The 15,565-nt window shown below is 36.3% G+C and overlaps 1 protein-coding gene across 2 annotated transcripts in view; it reads left to right on the plus strand.

Moving 5' to 3' along the window:
* Positions 1–15,565, plus strand: part of LOC143253434 (uncharacterized) — a 28,471-nt gene continuing 12,906 nt past the window's right edge. For both annotated transcript variants that reach the window (XM_076507307.1, XM_076507308.1), the window contains exons 1-2: positions 1–171; positions 10,623–10,684. In XM_076507307.1, the coding sequence (XP_076363422.1) occupies positions 63–171; positions 10,623–10,684 (171 nt within the window). In that variant the 5' untranslated portion in view covers positions 1–62. The remainder of the gene's footprint in view (positions 172–10,622; positions 10,685–15,565) is intronic.

Genomic DNA, 15,565 nt, shown 5'->3' on the forward strand with positions numbered 1-15,565 from the left:
GTCACTGGATGGTTAGTGCTGGGGTCTCGTGCTGTCTGTTCTGGTGGTGAGGGTCGAGAACAATGAAACCAATTGTGTTTTTAGCTTATCTAACCATCCTAACAACAGAGATACGAACACACCAAGTGCCCACCGTTTACGATGTTCTGTCTCTTGTATATAAACTCTGCGGTAAGCATTAGTTAATACTATTATTTTACTGTCAAACCAGTTGTTACGTATAACTTGGACACGATAAAATTACGATATTAGTATTTCGTTGAACGCAAATAAAAATAATAATACTCCTGACATAATAATATATTTTGTCTTTACGTTGTTAAAAAGAATAGTGTGTTTGTTTTTCTTATAGTAAAGCCACATCGGGCTATCTGCTCAACCCACCGAAGCGAATCGAATCCCTGATTTTAGCGTTGTAAATTCGGAGACATACCGCTGTACTAGCGGGGGTTTTGAAAAGAATAAACTCATGTTTGATGAGGAACATTCAGAGCTGAATGATTAATTAAAAATTAACAGAAACTTTTACAATAGACATGTTTTTATCGTATTTTGAATAAATAAACTCAGTTTAACATAATAGTTGTTTCGGGCATTAATGTTAGCTTCATCTTCATGTTTTGAACAAATATAAATTACTCAAAGTCGTTCACGTATTTTAAAGCGTGTTTTACTTTTTTCAATTTTAAAACTTTGTGAATTTTGTTTAAATTGTGAATGAAAGTTTAAGATGAAGACTTCGTGCTGTACGTTGTGGAATGATAAGGTCTAAAATTCATAAGAATAAGTGAGCTGTTGATTTCTTCTGCCATCGCCCCTCTCTCTATATGTGTGTGTATGTATGGAAAGAGGGGAGTGCTGTACAAAAACGTGGTTAGGTTAGGTTTTTGGAATTTCGCACAAAGCTACTCGAGGGCTATCTGTGCTAGCCGTCCCTAATTTAGCAGTGTAAGACTAGAGGGAAGGCAGCTAGTTATCACCACCCACCGCCAACTCTTGGGCTACTCTTTTACCGACGAATAGTGGGATTGACCGTAACATTATAACGCCCCCACGTCTGGGAGGGCGAGCATGTTTTGGCGCGACTCGGGCGCGAACCCGCGACCCTCAGATTACGAAGCGCACGCCTTAACGCGCTAGGCCATGCTAGGCCCTAATGTACAAAAACATAATATGTGTTTGTATTTTACCGTTAAATCGGACTATCTTCTGAGTCCACTGAGCAGAACCCGGAGTGAGTTTTAATGTGAAATGAAATCGATTATATTATTACACATCTTTCATTAAAAAACAAACAAACTATAAATCAAATTGTAGAGTTTATTGATACAAACATTTTTTAAAACTTGTATCGACACAAGCATGTCTTAGATTTTAGTGTAATTTAGCTCAAAATAAAAAAATACATTATTAGAATTAGCAGATTATATGCGTTAGTGACGTAACGTGAGGTTTTACAATTGTTTAACTGCGTCGTCAGTATATTTTTATAAAACCTAGAGTAACATTAATCTATCCACGGCCTCTTGGACAAGGAAATTGGAATTTTGAAATGCTAATTAGTTGCTAAAACAAATTATAGCTCATATAATAATAAATTGTTTGTTTGTAGTTAAAGAGAAAGCTGCCTATGCTGTGACAACCGCGTGTATTTATTTATCTCTCGTTTTTCATGTTATAAACTTTCAAAGTTGCCGCGGTGCCACAGGAAGCTTATTACAATTAAACCATTTGATATATTTCATTACGAGTCTAATTAAAAAATAAAAAACAATGCGGAAGGTTTTAATTAACATTTGAAGCATCATATAATTAATATATGTAGGAAATGTTTATCTTGTTTTATAATAGGGGTTCCTTTGAAATACAGCCATGTACACCCAGGTGAAACGGGTCAACGTGTTTTAATGTACCGCTTTGTAACAACAAGAAAGTGGAAGCAGCAACTCATTATATCTTGAACTTTATTTAGTACTAATCCAGGTGATGGTCTGATGTAGTATGGTGGTTAGGACCATCGACTCGCAAGCTGTGACTGATAGATTCGAGTCCTGTTACATAATACGTTCGCCCTTTCAGCCGTAAGGGCGTTACAAATATAACGGTAAATCCTACAGTTTGTTGATAAAATACGAGCCTAGGAGTTGACTGGCTGCATTCTTCTGGTCTGTCACTTCTAAATTACGGACGGCTAGCGTATATAACCCTCGACTATCTTTGTGTAAACTTCAACAAACAAACAAATGTTTATCAGACAGTCAATACCAATGGCGCTAGTGCAGACTTGATTAGCATCGTTTTTATTATGGTTATGGAGGATTTTTTTATAAGCTTTGTTTCCATATAATAAAGCAAAATAATTACTGAAAGCTATTTAACGTTCAAGGTAAAAAACCGTTCTGAAAAACAAACAAAGCCTTTTTTGTTGTTGTTGTTTTTGAATTTCGCACAAAGCTACTCGAGGTCTATCTGTGCTAGCCGTCCCTAATTCAGCAGTGTAAGACTAGAGGGAAGGCAGCTAGTCATCACCACCCACCGCCAACTCTTGGGCTACTCTTTTAGCAACGAATAGTGGGATTGACCGTCACATTATACACCCCCACGGCTGGGAGGGCGAGCATGTTTAGCGCGACGCGGGCGCGAACCCGCGACCCTCGGATTACGAGTCGCACGCCTTACGCGCTTGGCCATGCCAGGCCTCCAAACAAAGCCTAATGTTAATCTCGAGATATAAACTCCAGCACAACATGCATTCGACCCTCGGACTAGGAAACTGTTAAGTTCATTCTCAATTAAACAAACTTTTAGAAGTCCAGACTACAAAAAAAATGAAGTTTAACAAACAAGCAAGCAAAAAAGTTAACTGACGGTTTCTGTTTATTTTTGAATTTCGCGCAAAGCTACACGAAGGCTATCTGCGCTAGCCGTTTTTACCAACGAATAGTGGGATTGACCATGACATTATAACGCCCACACAGCTGAAATGGCAAGCATGTCTGGTGATGAAATTCGACCCTTTAACCCTCAGATTACGAGTGGAGTGTCTTAACCAGCTGGGCCTAACAAACAATAAAGTTAACTGACGGTTTAAGAACCACTATCTTGTGAACTACTGAAATAAATGCCAGAAAAATTCCTACTCAAACCGAAATAATTCGACGGTAGAAATGCTCTCCAATAGAAAGGGTGAAAATAGCAAACGTGACAAAAAAGAAATTTTTATAGTTATGAAAAGAACATAGTGATTAAACTTACAGAATTATATAATCCTGTTTAGTACCAACTAGAACATAAACAAATTAGTCTAGTTACGTAAGGCAACGACCTTCCCCCTCATTGAATTAAAACTGACTTTCACAGCTTTCATTTTCTCGTAAGACGAATAATGATTTTTTAAAATTTGTGAAAATGATTTTAGTCTAAAATATATTAATTTATCATTTAATGTAATAAAAAATAACAATGCATGGAGGAATGATCCAATACTAAATACAATATTATTTGATTGTTACGGTTGTCTCTCGACGACAAGGTGGTTAAGGCACTTGACTCGTAATCCGAGGGTGGTGGGTTCAAATCCCCGTCACACCAAACATGCTCGATCTTTCAGCCGTGGGGGCGCTACAATGTGACAGTAAATCCCAATATTCGTTGGTAAAAGAGTAGTCTAAGAGTTGGCGGTGGGTGGTGATGACTAGCTGCCTTCCCTCTAGTCTTACACTGCAAAATTAGAGACAGCCAGCACAAATAGCCCTCATGTGGCTTTGGGCGAAATTCAAACCACTTGTTTGTTTTTTTGCTTTTTCTACCGGAATATAACGTTAATTAATGTTACTTGAATAAAACGATGCAGCGCATACATAAACAGTCGTAAGAGCGTCACTGTGTTTCAGGTATATAGGAAATGCATTACAATTGATTTATCAATTATAGGAACTGATATCTGTGTCTAAAACTAATTGAAGCTAAGGAATGTGGGGCACAAGTACATCTGTTATAGCAGAGGCACAGGGGTTGCCTGGGGGTTCTTGGGACCTGAATAAAATCTTTCTCTCGCTTTTACTGAGAATAATTATCACAATATTTACTGGAATAGATTTTTTTTTAAAGTGGGGGACAGGACCCCCGCTTCCTACACCATTTCATAGAGGTTGATAAAGTATAAACTAGAAAGCATTGTTGACAGATAAAAATTGATCCCAATGGTAGGAAACAATAGATTGATGCGAATAAGTATTCTGTTTGACATCTGAAGAGCGCCCCCAGTGGCACAGTCTGTACTCACTCCGTAAGAAACCGGGCCTCGATACTTGTGGTGGGCAGTGCACACGTAGCCCATTGTGTAGTTTTCTGCTTTTTCAGGTGTTTGTTTAAAATTAAGCAAAAAACTAAACCTCGAATGTTCTAGAATAACAAAATATCTCGTTATCTTTTATTACATTAAAATTGCACAATACTTTAGAACCTGAGTTCAGCTTAATAACGTATAATTCTAAAACAGGTTTCTTTGCATTCCCTGAAGGAAAGCCTCCTTTTTAAAATTTGTAAATCACGTGTTGTAGATTTTTTCTTTGTATGTACAGACTTATGATGTTGTCTGAAAGAAAAAAAAAATCGACGTGTGTTAATTTCTTAAGAAAGGTCCTTTGTTATTCAGGCATAAACACTGTCTGGGACAAAAAAACACACTTGTTTTACGGCACATTTTACGACTCAGAATATTTATGAGTCCTTCCAAAATACTCTGTTTTCGTTTTGTTTTGTACTTTCTGACATTCAAAGTTTTTATTCATATATTCTTTATGTTTCTACAGCGTAGCTCTGTAAATGTTTTTGTTCCCACGTGTAGATGCCATTGCATATGTTTAATCTTACCTGTCCTGGAACCTTGTGTAAATCAACTGAGATCCAAAGGTTCGGTTTATTTTGAATTTCGCGCAAAACAATTCGAGCGTTATCTACCCTAGCCGTCCCTAATTCGGCATTGATAGATTAGAGGGAAGGCAGCTAGTCAACACTACCAACAGCCAACTCTTGGGCTACTCTTTTGCCAACGAATAGTGAGATTGACCCTTACATTATAGAGTCCCCACAGCTGAAAGGGTGAGCATATTTGGTGTGATGGAGATTCGAACCCACGACCCTCGGATTACGAGTCCAGCGCCCTAACCACCAGGCTCGAGATTTAAAGGCATTGGTACTTCAAAATGATTCTAGTAGTTTTATACTGTTATCGAAAGTAAATTATATGTTCAAAATAGTTTATATCTTCCGGAAAGCCGGGCGTGGCCTATTGGTTACTGTGACCAGACTGTGAATACCAATGCTTCCGCATTATGGGTGCGTTATAAGAGTGATAGTCAAATTCCATTGTTTTGTTTTTAAGAATAGCCCAGAATTCGGCGGTGAGTCCTATTTACCGCCTGCCTTGGCTGTAATTTAAAGACAGTTATAAATAGTTTTGCGCGAAATTTTTGAAACAAACCCTCGGCGTGATTGCATATATTTTGAAGTTTAGTTGTCACATTTTGTAGGTAAAAGTCTGTTTGATATTTTATTGTTTAATGTTTTAATATACATATAATTCGGTGTACTTAAGAGACTTTCAAATGTGTGCATAGGGTCATTTGTCACTATTTTCGCATGGTTGGTCTGGTTTTGAATGTTAAGGCGGGTTTGGAAGTTTCCCATGAAATTATCCATCATGACATGAGGGAAATGAACCGACGTATGAACGTTGAACTAACCAAGGTGTGAAAATAAACGACGAGCCAGAAAACTTAGTTAATCACTGTTCGTGCCCGAAAAATGGCGCTTTAATTACTAGTTTCTTTGCAGTGGTTTTAGGTTACTTTGTAAACGATTGTTGTTTGCTTTTAGTTAAACAGGAAGTTCCATAATGGGCTCTCTGTGCGTATGTAGGTGATTTTGTGTTTGTTTGTTTGTTTTTTGTATAGCAAAACCACATCGGGCTATCTGGTAAGTCTATTGAGGGGAATTGAATCACTGATTTTAGCGTTGTAAACCTGTGAACTTACCGCTGTACCAGCGAGGGATTAACTATTTTTACCTCACCAAGTGCATGGAAACCGAGTTTCTAGCGTTATAAGTACGTAGACTTGCCGCTGGGGGCGAAACCATTAATAATAATTTTAAAAAACTTCACTATTTAGTCCTTTAAGTTTTACGATAACATTTAACCTGATATCACACTATTAAAAATGATCTTTTTTCTTATAAAATGCACAGATTTTCAACGTTACTTTGCAGTTTGTCCCTCGTGAATAAAGGTCTGCCGCTTTTCAAAATCGCCTGGGTTAGAGGGTTTCTTAATTGTTTGTTTTCTGAATTTCGGGCCAAGCTACACGAAGGCTATCTGTGCTAGCCGTCCATAATTTAGCGATGTAATATTAGAGGGAAGGCAGCTAGTCGTCACTACCCACCGCTAACCTTTGGACTACTCTTTTACCAACAAACAGTGGGATTTACCATAACATTATAACGCCCCCACGGCTGAAATGGCAAGCAATGTTGGTGTGACGGGGATTGGAACCCACAACCCTCAGATTACGGGGTCGAGCGCCCTAACCTCCGTGTTTCTTATTTTTGTTTTTAATCTACTTCTTTCTCTAATATCATGGATTCTGATAATGATGTTATGTTTAAAGTGAGAAATAAACAAAATTTTAAGGTTATTTCTTTACGCAAACTCTCCTTATTTTGTTTCTTCTTAGAAAAAACAAAACATCTAAAGCATGTGGTTACTACTTTGGCTAGTATTTGGTTCTTTCATATTGTTGTACTACATCAAAAATTCGTTATTTTTCATATTTGATAAGTATCTTCCACGAGTAAGTTATTTTAGCTTGTATTCCGATTTTCACTAAAAAATGCACGTGAGTAAATATATGATTCTGAAAGTTCTGAAGTCACAGTGACTATTTTTTTACTGCTCATCTCTTATTAATACCTGCCACCCCTTCACAGTAGAAATGCAGTTCTCATTATAATAGAGTTTTCAGTTGAATAGATCACTTCATGTTCTTCAGTGTATTGTCTCTTCTCTCGTTATCAAAATACTTCTGTTGTCTATCGTAGAAATGGTTAACTAGTCCATCCTAGCTCCCACGTGGTGACTATTTTCATGGGTATTATTTCATAACAAGCTGGAGTACCCGTTCCTGGACGGAAGTTATGTTTATTTGTGATTAATGAAAGGTTATGTTAGGACATGAAAAGTTACTTCCCTTATATGTAGTTGCAAAAATCTCCATAAAACTGCAAAACACAAAATGTAAACCCTCATATTTGCTCGGATCTATGCATGGACCCGATGAACCTCTTTTCCAAATTAGGTGAAGACCCATCCAGAAAAGTTAAGTTTGCAGTAAAACACACAAAAACGCCCATAAAAACTGCAAAATGTAAAACTTAAAATGTGTGTGTGTACCTCCTTATGGACCTAATAAACTTTAATAACAGTTTTGGTGAAGATCCATCCACACCCTGCAAAGTAATTACTTGGACATACAACAGACGAATACTATCAGCTCCATAGTGGCACAGCGGTATGTCTACGGACATACAACGCTATAAACTGGGTTTCGATACCCGTGTGGGGCCGAGCACAGATACTAATGTGTATCTTTGTGTGTGTTTTCTTATGGCAGAGCCACATCCGGCTATCTGCTGAATTCACCGAGGGGAATCGAACCACTGATTTTAGTGTTGTAAATCCTTAGACTTACCGCTGTACCAGTGGGGGACGTGTAGCTTTGTGCTTAACTACAACCAAACAGTACTATCATGTTAATATAGAATCATTTATATAAAGGTATTTAAAATACATCAATAGGTAAAAGGAGACCAGCCTTTCGAACCGGCCCAGCACAGCCAAGTGGTTAAAGCACGGGACTCGTAATCCCCTTCTCACCAAACATGCTTGCCCTTTCAGCCGTGGGGGCTTTATAATGTGTCGGTCAATCCTACTATTCGTTGGTAAAAGAGTAGCCCCAGAGTTGGCGGTGGGTAGCGATGACTAGCTGCCTTCCCTCTAGTTTTGCACTGCCAAATTAGAGACGACTAGCGCAGATAGCCATTGTGTAGCTTTGCGCGAAATTCACAAACAAACTGCCAAATTAGAGACGACTAGCGCAGATATTCTCCATATAACTTTACGCGAAATTCAAAACAAACAAACATAAAACGAATACACAATTCACCAAAGAATAAAAAATATTATTTTATCTTTCTTATACTGGTTTCCTAAATTATTAATAATACAATTTTGTTGATTGTATTTTAATGCCAAACCTTAAGTGGAAATCAAGGGAGAAAAAACCAAAACAACTAATTGTACTCTTTCATTATACATTCATCTGCCGTTTTCGCTGCGAAGAGAAAAGTTGACCAAAAAGTTGTTTTGCTTACATCTGGGTCACATCTGTCGCGGCGTGCTCTCATTTGTTTCGCTTTCTATTTGTAATGCATAAATCTTATAAATGTAGTTCACTCGTAATGATTTATTACGAGTAATGGGGTATTTGTACACAAAATATTATCTTAACAACAGTTAAACAGGTGGCGAAATGTGTCTCTATTATCGTACTACTAAAAACAAGAATCTACCCTCCCCCCAAACACATTGTTTATTCTAAAAATATTTTATGAACTTGTTTTATTATTAAACCCGAAGTTGTTGCAATACGAGTTATACTAGCTGGAATATGGCAAAGTGTATTCCTATAGTCTGATCTAGCAGTAATTCGTTGACTGATAACCTAGAAGCCATCGCATGTGTTATAGCCATACTTTGAAATTTGATTTTGAAACTATTGCGCATTGCAACTTAATGTCCCCTGGTTTGAACGCAGTAAATCTGTGGACTTACGACGCTAAAATGCGTTCCCACGGTGGATACAGCAGATAAGCCAATGTAACTTGTTCTAAAAAAACAAACTACAGTTTAATACATAGTTTAACGACTTGCACTGTCTTATAATTAGTTGCAGATGGTTCAGTATATTACGTTAAACCGATTTTGAATGTCCAAATAAAGTGAAATCAAGTGACAACTACAGCTGATATCAAATCGCGATGGAACAGATTGTACCACAACTACATTTTGACATTGTTTGACATTTCGTACGTTGTGTGATAATGACAAAAACAGATCACCTTTTCCACACCACAGTGCCATTCAGATAATAAATATGTGTTCAGGCAGCATTTGCTACAGCAATACTGTTCTTAAAACTAAAAAAAAAAAAGATTGATCAATTTGAGTACCCAAAACCATTCAGGAAAAGACCTGCAACAAGTCATATCTAAGCTTTGGTGAGTAAAGTATGGAGTATCATAAAATATGAGAATCCACAAACACAAAAGTCAGTAGCAAAAGTAATTTACGTGTTCCAACGCAACATAAATATTTTAGTCTTACTTCCAGTTCAACCGTTGCAAACCTCAAGCATCAGGGAAATAAAATAGGTATTTATGCTATTCCATAACAATCAACTTACCTGACGCAGTGTCTAACATTTATTATATGTTCAGACTGATGAACATGAACGGACATGACGACATAGACTGTAACAACACAGTTAAGCTTCAAAATGGTTTTACAGTAACATACTCAACTATGTTTACTGTGAAGCCTGTCAAGAAATGCACAAACTCTATTGAATGTAACATGTTCCAAACCGACATTGTCCACTTCTAAGATACCTTTTGGCTTGTATAGAATTTTCTCGTCAGTTTTTTCGTAAAGTATTTAGACCTCGGTAGTTGAAGAAAAAGCCTCTGTGAATATAATTTTCTACTTACTTAGCTTTGTCATAAAATATCTAGATCTGAGTACACAAGAATATCATCTTGTCCATAAATGTTTACTTGTTCTGGTATATTTTAATTAAAAATTTGATTTGAAGCTTTGAATATAAATAAAGAGTTAATATATATACATTTACAATGAAAATCAAATTATATTAAAATGTAGCAAGTAAAAGAATCTTTCTTGACTAGAAAAACTCATTATTCTACCCCCTTGTATAAATTATTTGTCATGATTGGCCGGGAGCGCATCATGTGGAATGAAACATCATAAATGTTGCCTTGAAAGCCGATTATCAATGGAGCCTGGTTGTCAAGACCATTACCATCTATGCACGAGGTCACAGAAGGCTTTTGCAGACGAAAATTTTTTTCATAATCTCAAGTGAAAACACGCTGATTTATTTAGAAATAATTTACAAATGACATCATAAATCTCCCTAGCAATCTCTAGGGAAATTTTATGTTAAAGACAGATAAGTGCTTCTTTTGTACGTTTATTTGAATGATCAAAAGATGATGGAATGTTATATTTTGAATATGAAATAAGTTATAAACCTTACTAATTTGTTATTGATTCTTAAAATCAGATCCACATATTCAACAAAATATTAAACTTTTAATTTTACAGGAAGGTCTAAGGACGTCAAAAAAAAAAAAAAAAAGAAGAGAGAATATAATAAATAGTGACTAATAATTTCAGACAACTTATCTGTTGCCTTCATAATTAATCAATAAATGCCCATTGTTTTCGAATGCTAGTCATGAAAATATTCATCTTTTATATGCAGCTACAAACGAATTACAAGTAGAGACAAAGGTTGGATGCTTGGAAGAACGTTTGGCTAAAAAGGTAAGAGTTTGGTTTTTACTAGTTTCTGGTAATCTTTGTAAACGGAACTCGAGTGCATTTAGTAGATGCCCATATTCGTGATGTTCGCTATATCAAACAGTATCGTGTCACATATCGGTCGTTATTAAATGCTTTGTTTTAAAACGCTGGTAAACAACACTACACAGTATCTTATAACCTTTGTACACCTTATTAATTCTGCTTTATCGAAAATATTTTTGATGAGAAACACGAGAACTTGAACACTATACTAAGCTATCTGCCTGTGTAAAGTTATTAACATATATTTTAATCAACACATACATAAAAGCAAATTATAAATCAGAAATAAGACATTTAAAATAATGCTAGTAGGCCCGGCATGGCCAGGTGGTTAAGGCACTCGACTCGTAATCTGAGGGTCGCAGGTTCGAATCCCCGTCACACCAAACATGCTCGCCCTTTCAGCCGTGAGGGCGTTATAATGTGCGGTCAATCCTACTATTCGTTGGTAAAGAGTAGCCCAAGAGTTGGCGGTGGGTAGCGATAACTAGCTACCTTCCCTCGGGTCTTATACTGCTAAATTAGGGACGACTAGTGCAGATAACCCTCGTGTAGCTTTGTGCGAAATTCAGAAACAACTAAACAAAATGCTAGTAATATTCAACGCTTCTTGTCTTTGGGAAAATTGTACCTAAGCCTCTGCATAGCAGATTTCAACAAATCGTCGGGTAACTCTTGACATTAATTAAATCATGATCGCTTAATGAAAATACACTTAAATGAAGTATCGCGGTCAATCATATATAGAACAAATAGATCAAAAGTAAGTTAAACCAGGTGATAACAAATTAAACATCGCTGAAGTTTTGAGGTTGGTTTAATAGCTCAAATCATACCAACGAAGAAATATAATTTTTTTTAATGTTGCTTATGTTGACAAATGTTTTGTCCCAGAATAAGATATAGTTTACCATAAGCACCGTTCCGAATTAATCACTCTTACTAAATATTCATGTTATACAGTAACTTTTTATCAGTGATGTCGAGAAACCCACTTGTTGAGAAATTTATATGCAAAAACGGCTCGTTTGGGTTAAGAAGATATTTTACATAGAAGAGCGAACAACGTTTCGACCTTCTTCGGTCAAGTAACTTTTTATCGCTCCCAGTGACACAACAATATAAACATTAAAGTTATTTAGTAACTTTTTTATAATATCCCAGCGGCTCAACAACAAGTCTCGGGAGTTATGGCGTTCAAAATCACGCTTAACAACGAATAAACAAACGAAATTTTGACCATGATGTCACCTGGAGGTTAGGACAAAAATCCTCCATCTCATATGTTTGTACTAACAGGGGTCGTCTTTTAAATCTCTTGATGACATATAAACAGCAGTCAGAAACGTATTATCAAGCCATGACTTTGTAGGTTCTAATCCGTTCAGATGTTTCGGTTTGAAGTTGTACCCGTGCTAAGTATAATGTGATGTTTATTTAAGTTATAAGATACGGTTATGATGTAACAAGTGCCAAAGACACGATGTTATTTACTTGTCCATACAGCAATGTCAGTCTTATCCTGTTAGGCCCCGGCATGGCCAGGTGGTTAAGACACTCTACTTGTAATCTGATGGTTGGGGGTTTGAATCCCCGTAACACCAAATATGCTCGCCTTTTCAGCCGTGGGTGCGTTATGATGTTACGGTCAATCCCACTATTCGTTGGTAAAAGAGTAGTAGCCCAAGAGTTGGCGTTGGATGGTGGTGACTAGCTGCCTTCCTTCTAATCCTACACTGCAAAATTAGGGACGGCTAACGCAGATAGTCCTCGTGTAGCTCTGCGCGAAATTCCAAAACAGAAAAGAACAAAAACAATTTTATCTCTTTATACATACAATATTAACTCAGATTTGGATGGCTGTGTATATATATATTTTTTAAAGTTCCCGTCGCATAATCCACATTATATTCCTGAGAAACAAAAAACCTCATGATTTGATAGATATTTGATTTATTCTCCGAATCGTGGCGTGTCTGCTGACTTTGTAATATCTCGTTCTTAGAGACGTTTGTAAAAACAAGTACTAACAGGAAAAGAAAAGTGGAAAGTTCGGCGAGGATTGTGCCAAGAAACAGAATAAAATAAACAGGCAAAGAAAATACCTATACCGAAGTGTTGCTTAACGCGTCACATGGAAGTCATTGTTTTGGTAATATAAATCACACATTATTTGTCCACAAAAACACAAAACCTGAAGAACTTTTATAAAACCCAAATAACATATTTTAACTGTTCTTCTCCTATCGGGAATTCCCGTCTGACCTTTCAACAATCTGTGGAGGTGGAATTCTAATCAGTGATGTCGAGAAACCCACTTGTTGAGAAATTTATATGCAAAAACGGCTCGTTTCGGTTGAGAAAATATTTTACATAGAAGAGCGAACAACGTTTCGACCTTCTTCGGTCATCGTCAGGTTCACAAAGAAAGAGGTAACTGACCGGAAGCTGACCACATGTTTGAAAGGGGTTGTGTAACTGAGTGTCGGAATGTAGAGGGCGGTATTAGATGTTTGAATATGTAATTTTATTTATTTTATTATATTAATATAGGTATAAAGGCGTTCCTTTATATTGGTTTATTTTGGGTTTAAGTTGTTGTATAAGTAAGGCTTCTTTAATTTTGCGTTTGTTTATGTTTGTTTCTTTATTTGGTATTTGAGTGTTTTCTATGGTTATGTTGTGTTTATTTGACTTGCAGTGTTCGAAAACGTGTGAAGGTGACTTTTTATGTTCTTTGAATCTGGTTTCCATTTTTCTACTTGTTTCTCCAATATAGAAGTCGTGGCAGTTATCACATTTTATTTTATAAATAATGCTGGTGTGGTGTTTGTCAGTGTAGTTTTTACATAGTATAGACCTCAGTTTTGTGTCTGGTTTTTGAATAAATTTGGTATTAACTGGAATGTCATATTTTGTTACTAGTTTTTGCCAAATGTTGGTTATTTGTTTGCTGATGTCAGGATTATATGGTATACAGCAGTATATGGTTTCGTGATTTTTTGATTCGTGAGATATATTTACTTTAGTTGGTTGATTTTGCTTTCTGTCTAGGTGTGTGCGTATAATGTTTTCTACGGTTTGTGGAGGAAACTTATTGATGTTGATGAAGTATTGTTTTATTTTGTCTAATTCATCGTTAATTTTTTCTGGTGAGCATAGTTTTATGGCTGTGTTTATTTGGTTTCTTAGTATGTTGAGTTTTTGTTTTGTTTCATGCTGAGTCCCAAAGCAGATAAAGGTAACGCTATAGTCATAATGAACACGAATGAATACATCCAAAAAATGAATAACATCCTATCAGACACGAACAAATTTAAACCAATACACACAAATCCAACAAAGACACACGAGACACAACTGAACAAATTGCTACTACAAATGAAAAAAGCCAACACAATTTCACAAACACTTTATTCCTACCTACGTAAAACCGACTCACGCACACCGCAAATATACGGCATCCCCAAACCTCATAAACCAGATTGTCCACTACGATCAATAATGTCCACATATGAATCGTTTAATTACAATCTTGGTAAATTCATAGCATGGGCATTCTCCAAATATGTAACATCAGCCACTCATTCATCAAAGACTATTTTAATTTCAAGTCTAATCTAAATCAACTTAATCATAAAGCCTTAATGGCCAGTTTCGATGTTATATCCCTCTTTACAGAAGTTCCAACCACTGAAACCTGCAAGATAGCCTTAGAACTCTATATCCGAGACCCTAACCCAACTATAGACATTCCCAGTAACCAATTAGCAACCCTCATAGAATTCACCACGATAAAGACAAACTTCATGTTCAACAACCAAAACTATATACAAACAAATGGCCTAAGCATGGGCAACCCAGTATCACCAGTTCTAGCCAATATTTTTTATGACACAAGTTTAAACACAAGCAATTAACACAGCATTACATCCACCACTATACTGGTACAGATATGTAGATGACACGGTTGCGGGATTCAAATCTACAGAACACGTACTTAATTTTTTCAATCACATTAACTCTATACATCCCAACATGAACTTCACATGTGAACAGGAAGAAAGCAATCAAATATCATTTCTTAACCTCAAAATTACAAGAACCGACACACAATTCAAAACAGAAATCCACCGAAAAATCACCCATACTGGACTATACATTCCTTGGGACTCAGCACATGAAACAAAACAAAAACTCAACATACTAAGAAACCAAATAAACACAGCCATAAAACTATGCTCACCAGAAAAAATTAACGATGAATTAGACAAAATAAAACAATACTTCATCAACATCAATAAGTTTCCTCCACAAACCGTAGAAAACATTATACGCACACACCTAGACAGAAAGCAAAATCAACCAACTAAAGTAAATATATCTCACGAATCAAAAAATCACGAAACCATATACTGCTGTATACCATATAATCCTGACATCAGCAAACAAATAACCAACATTTGGCAAAAACTAGTAACAAAATATGACATTCCAGTTAATACCAAATTTATTCAAAAACCAGACACAAAACTGAGGTCTATACTATGTAAAAACTACACTGACAAACACCACACCAACATTATTTACAAAATACAATGTGATAACTGCCACGACTTCTATATTGGAGAAACAAGTAGAAAAATGGAAACCAGATTCAAAGAACATAAAAAGTCACCTTCACACGTTTTCGAACACTGCAAGTCAAATAAACACAACATAACCATAGAAAACACTCAAATACCAAATAAAGAAACAAACATAAACAAACGCAAAATTAAAGAAGCCTTACTTATACAACAACTTAAACCCAAAATAAACCAATATAAAGGAACGCCT

Source organism: Tachypleus tridentatus, chromosome 6, assembly GCF_004210375.1.
Source record: "Tachypleus tridentatus isolate NWPU-2018 chromosome 6, ASM421037v1, whole genome shotgun sequence".
In the NCBI taxonomy this organism is placed as follows: domain Eukaryota; kingdom Metazoa; phylum Arthropoda; class Merostomata; order Xiphosura; family Limulidae; genus Tachypleus; species Tachypleus tridentatus.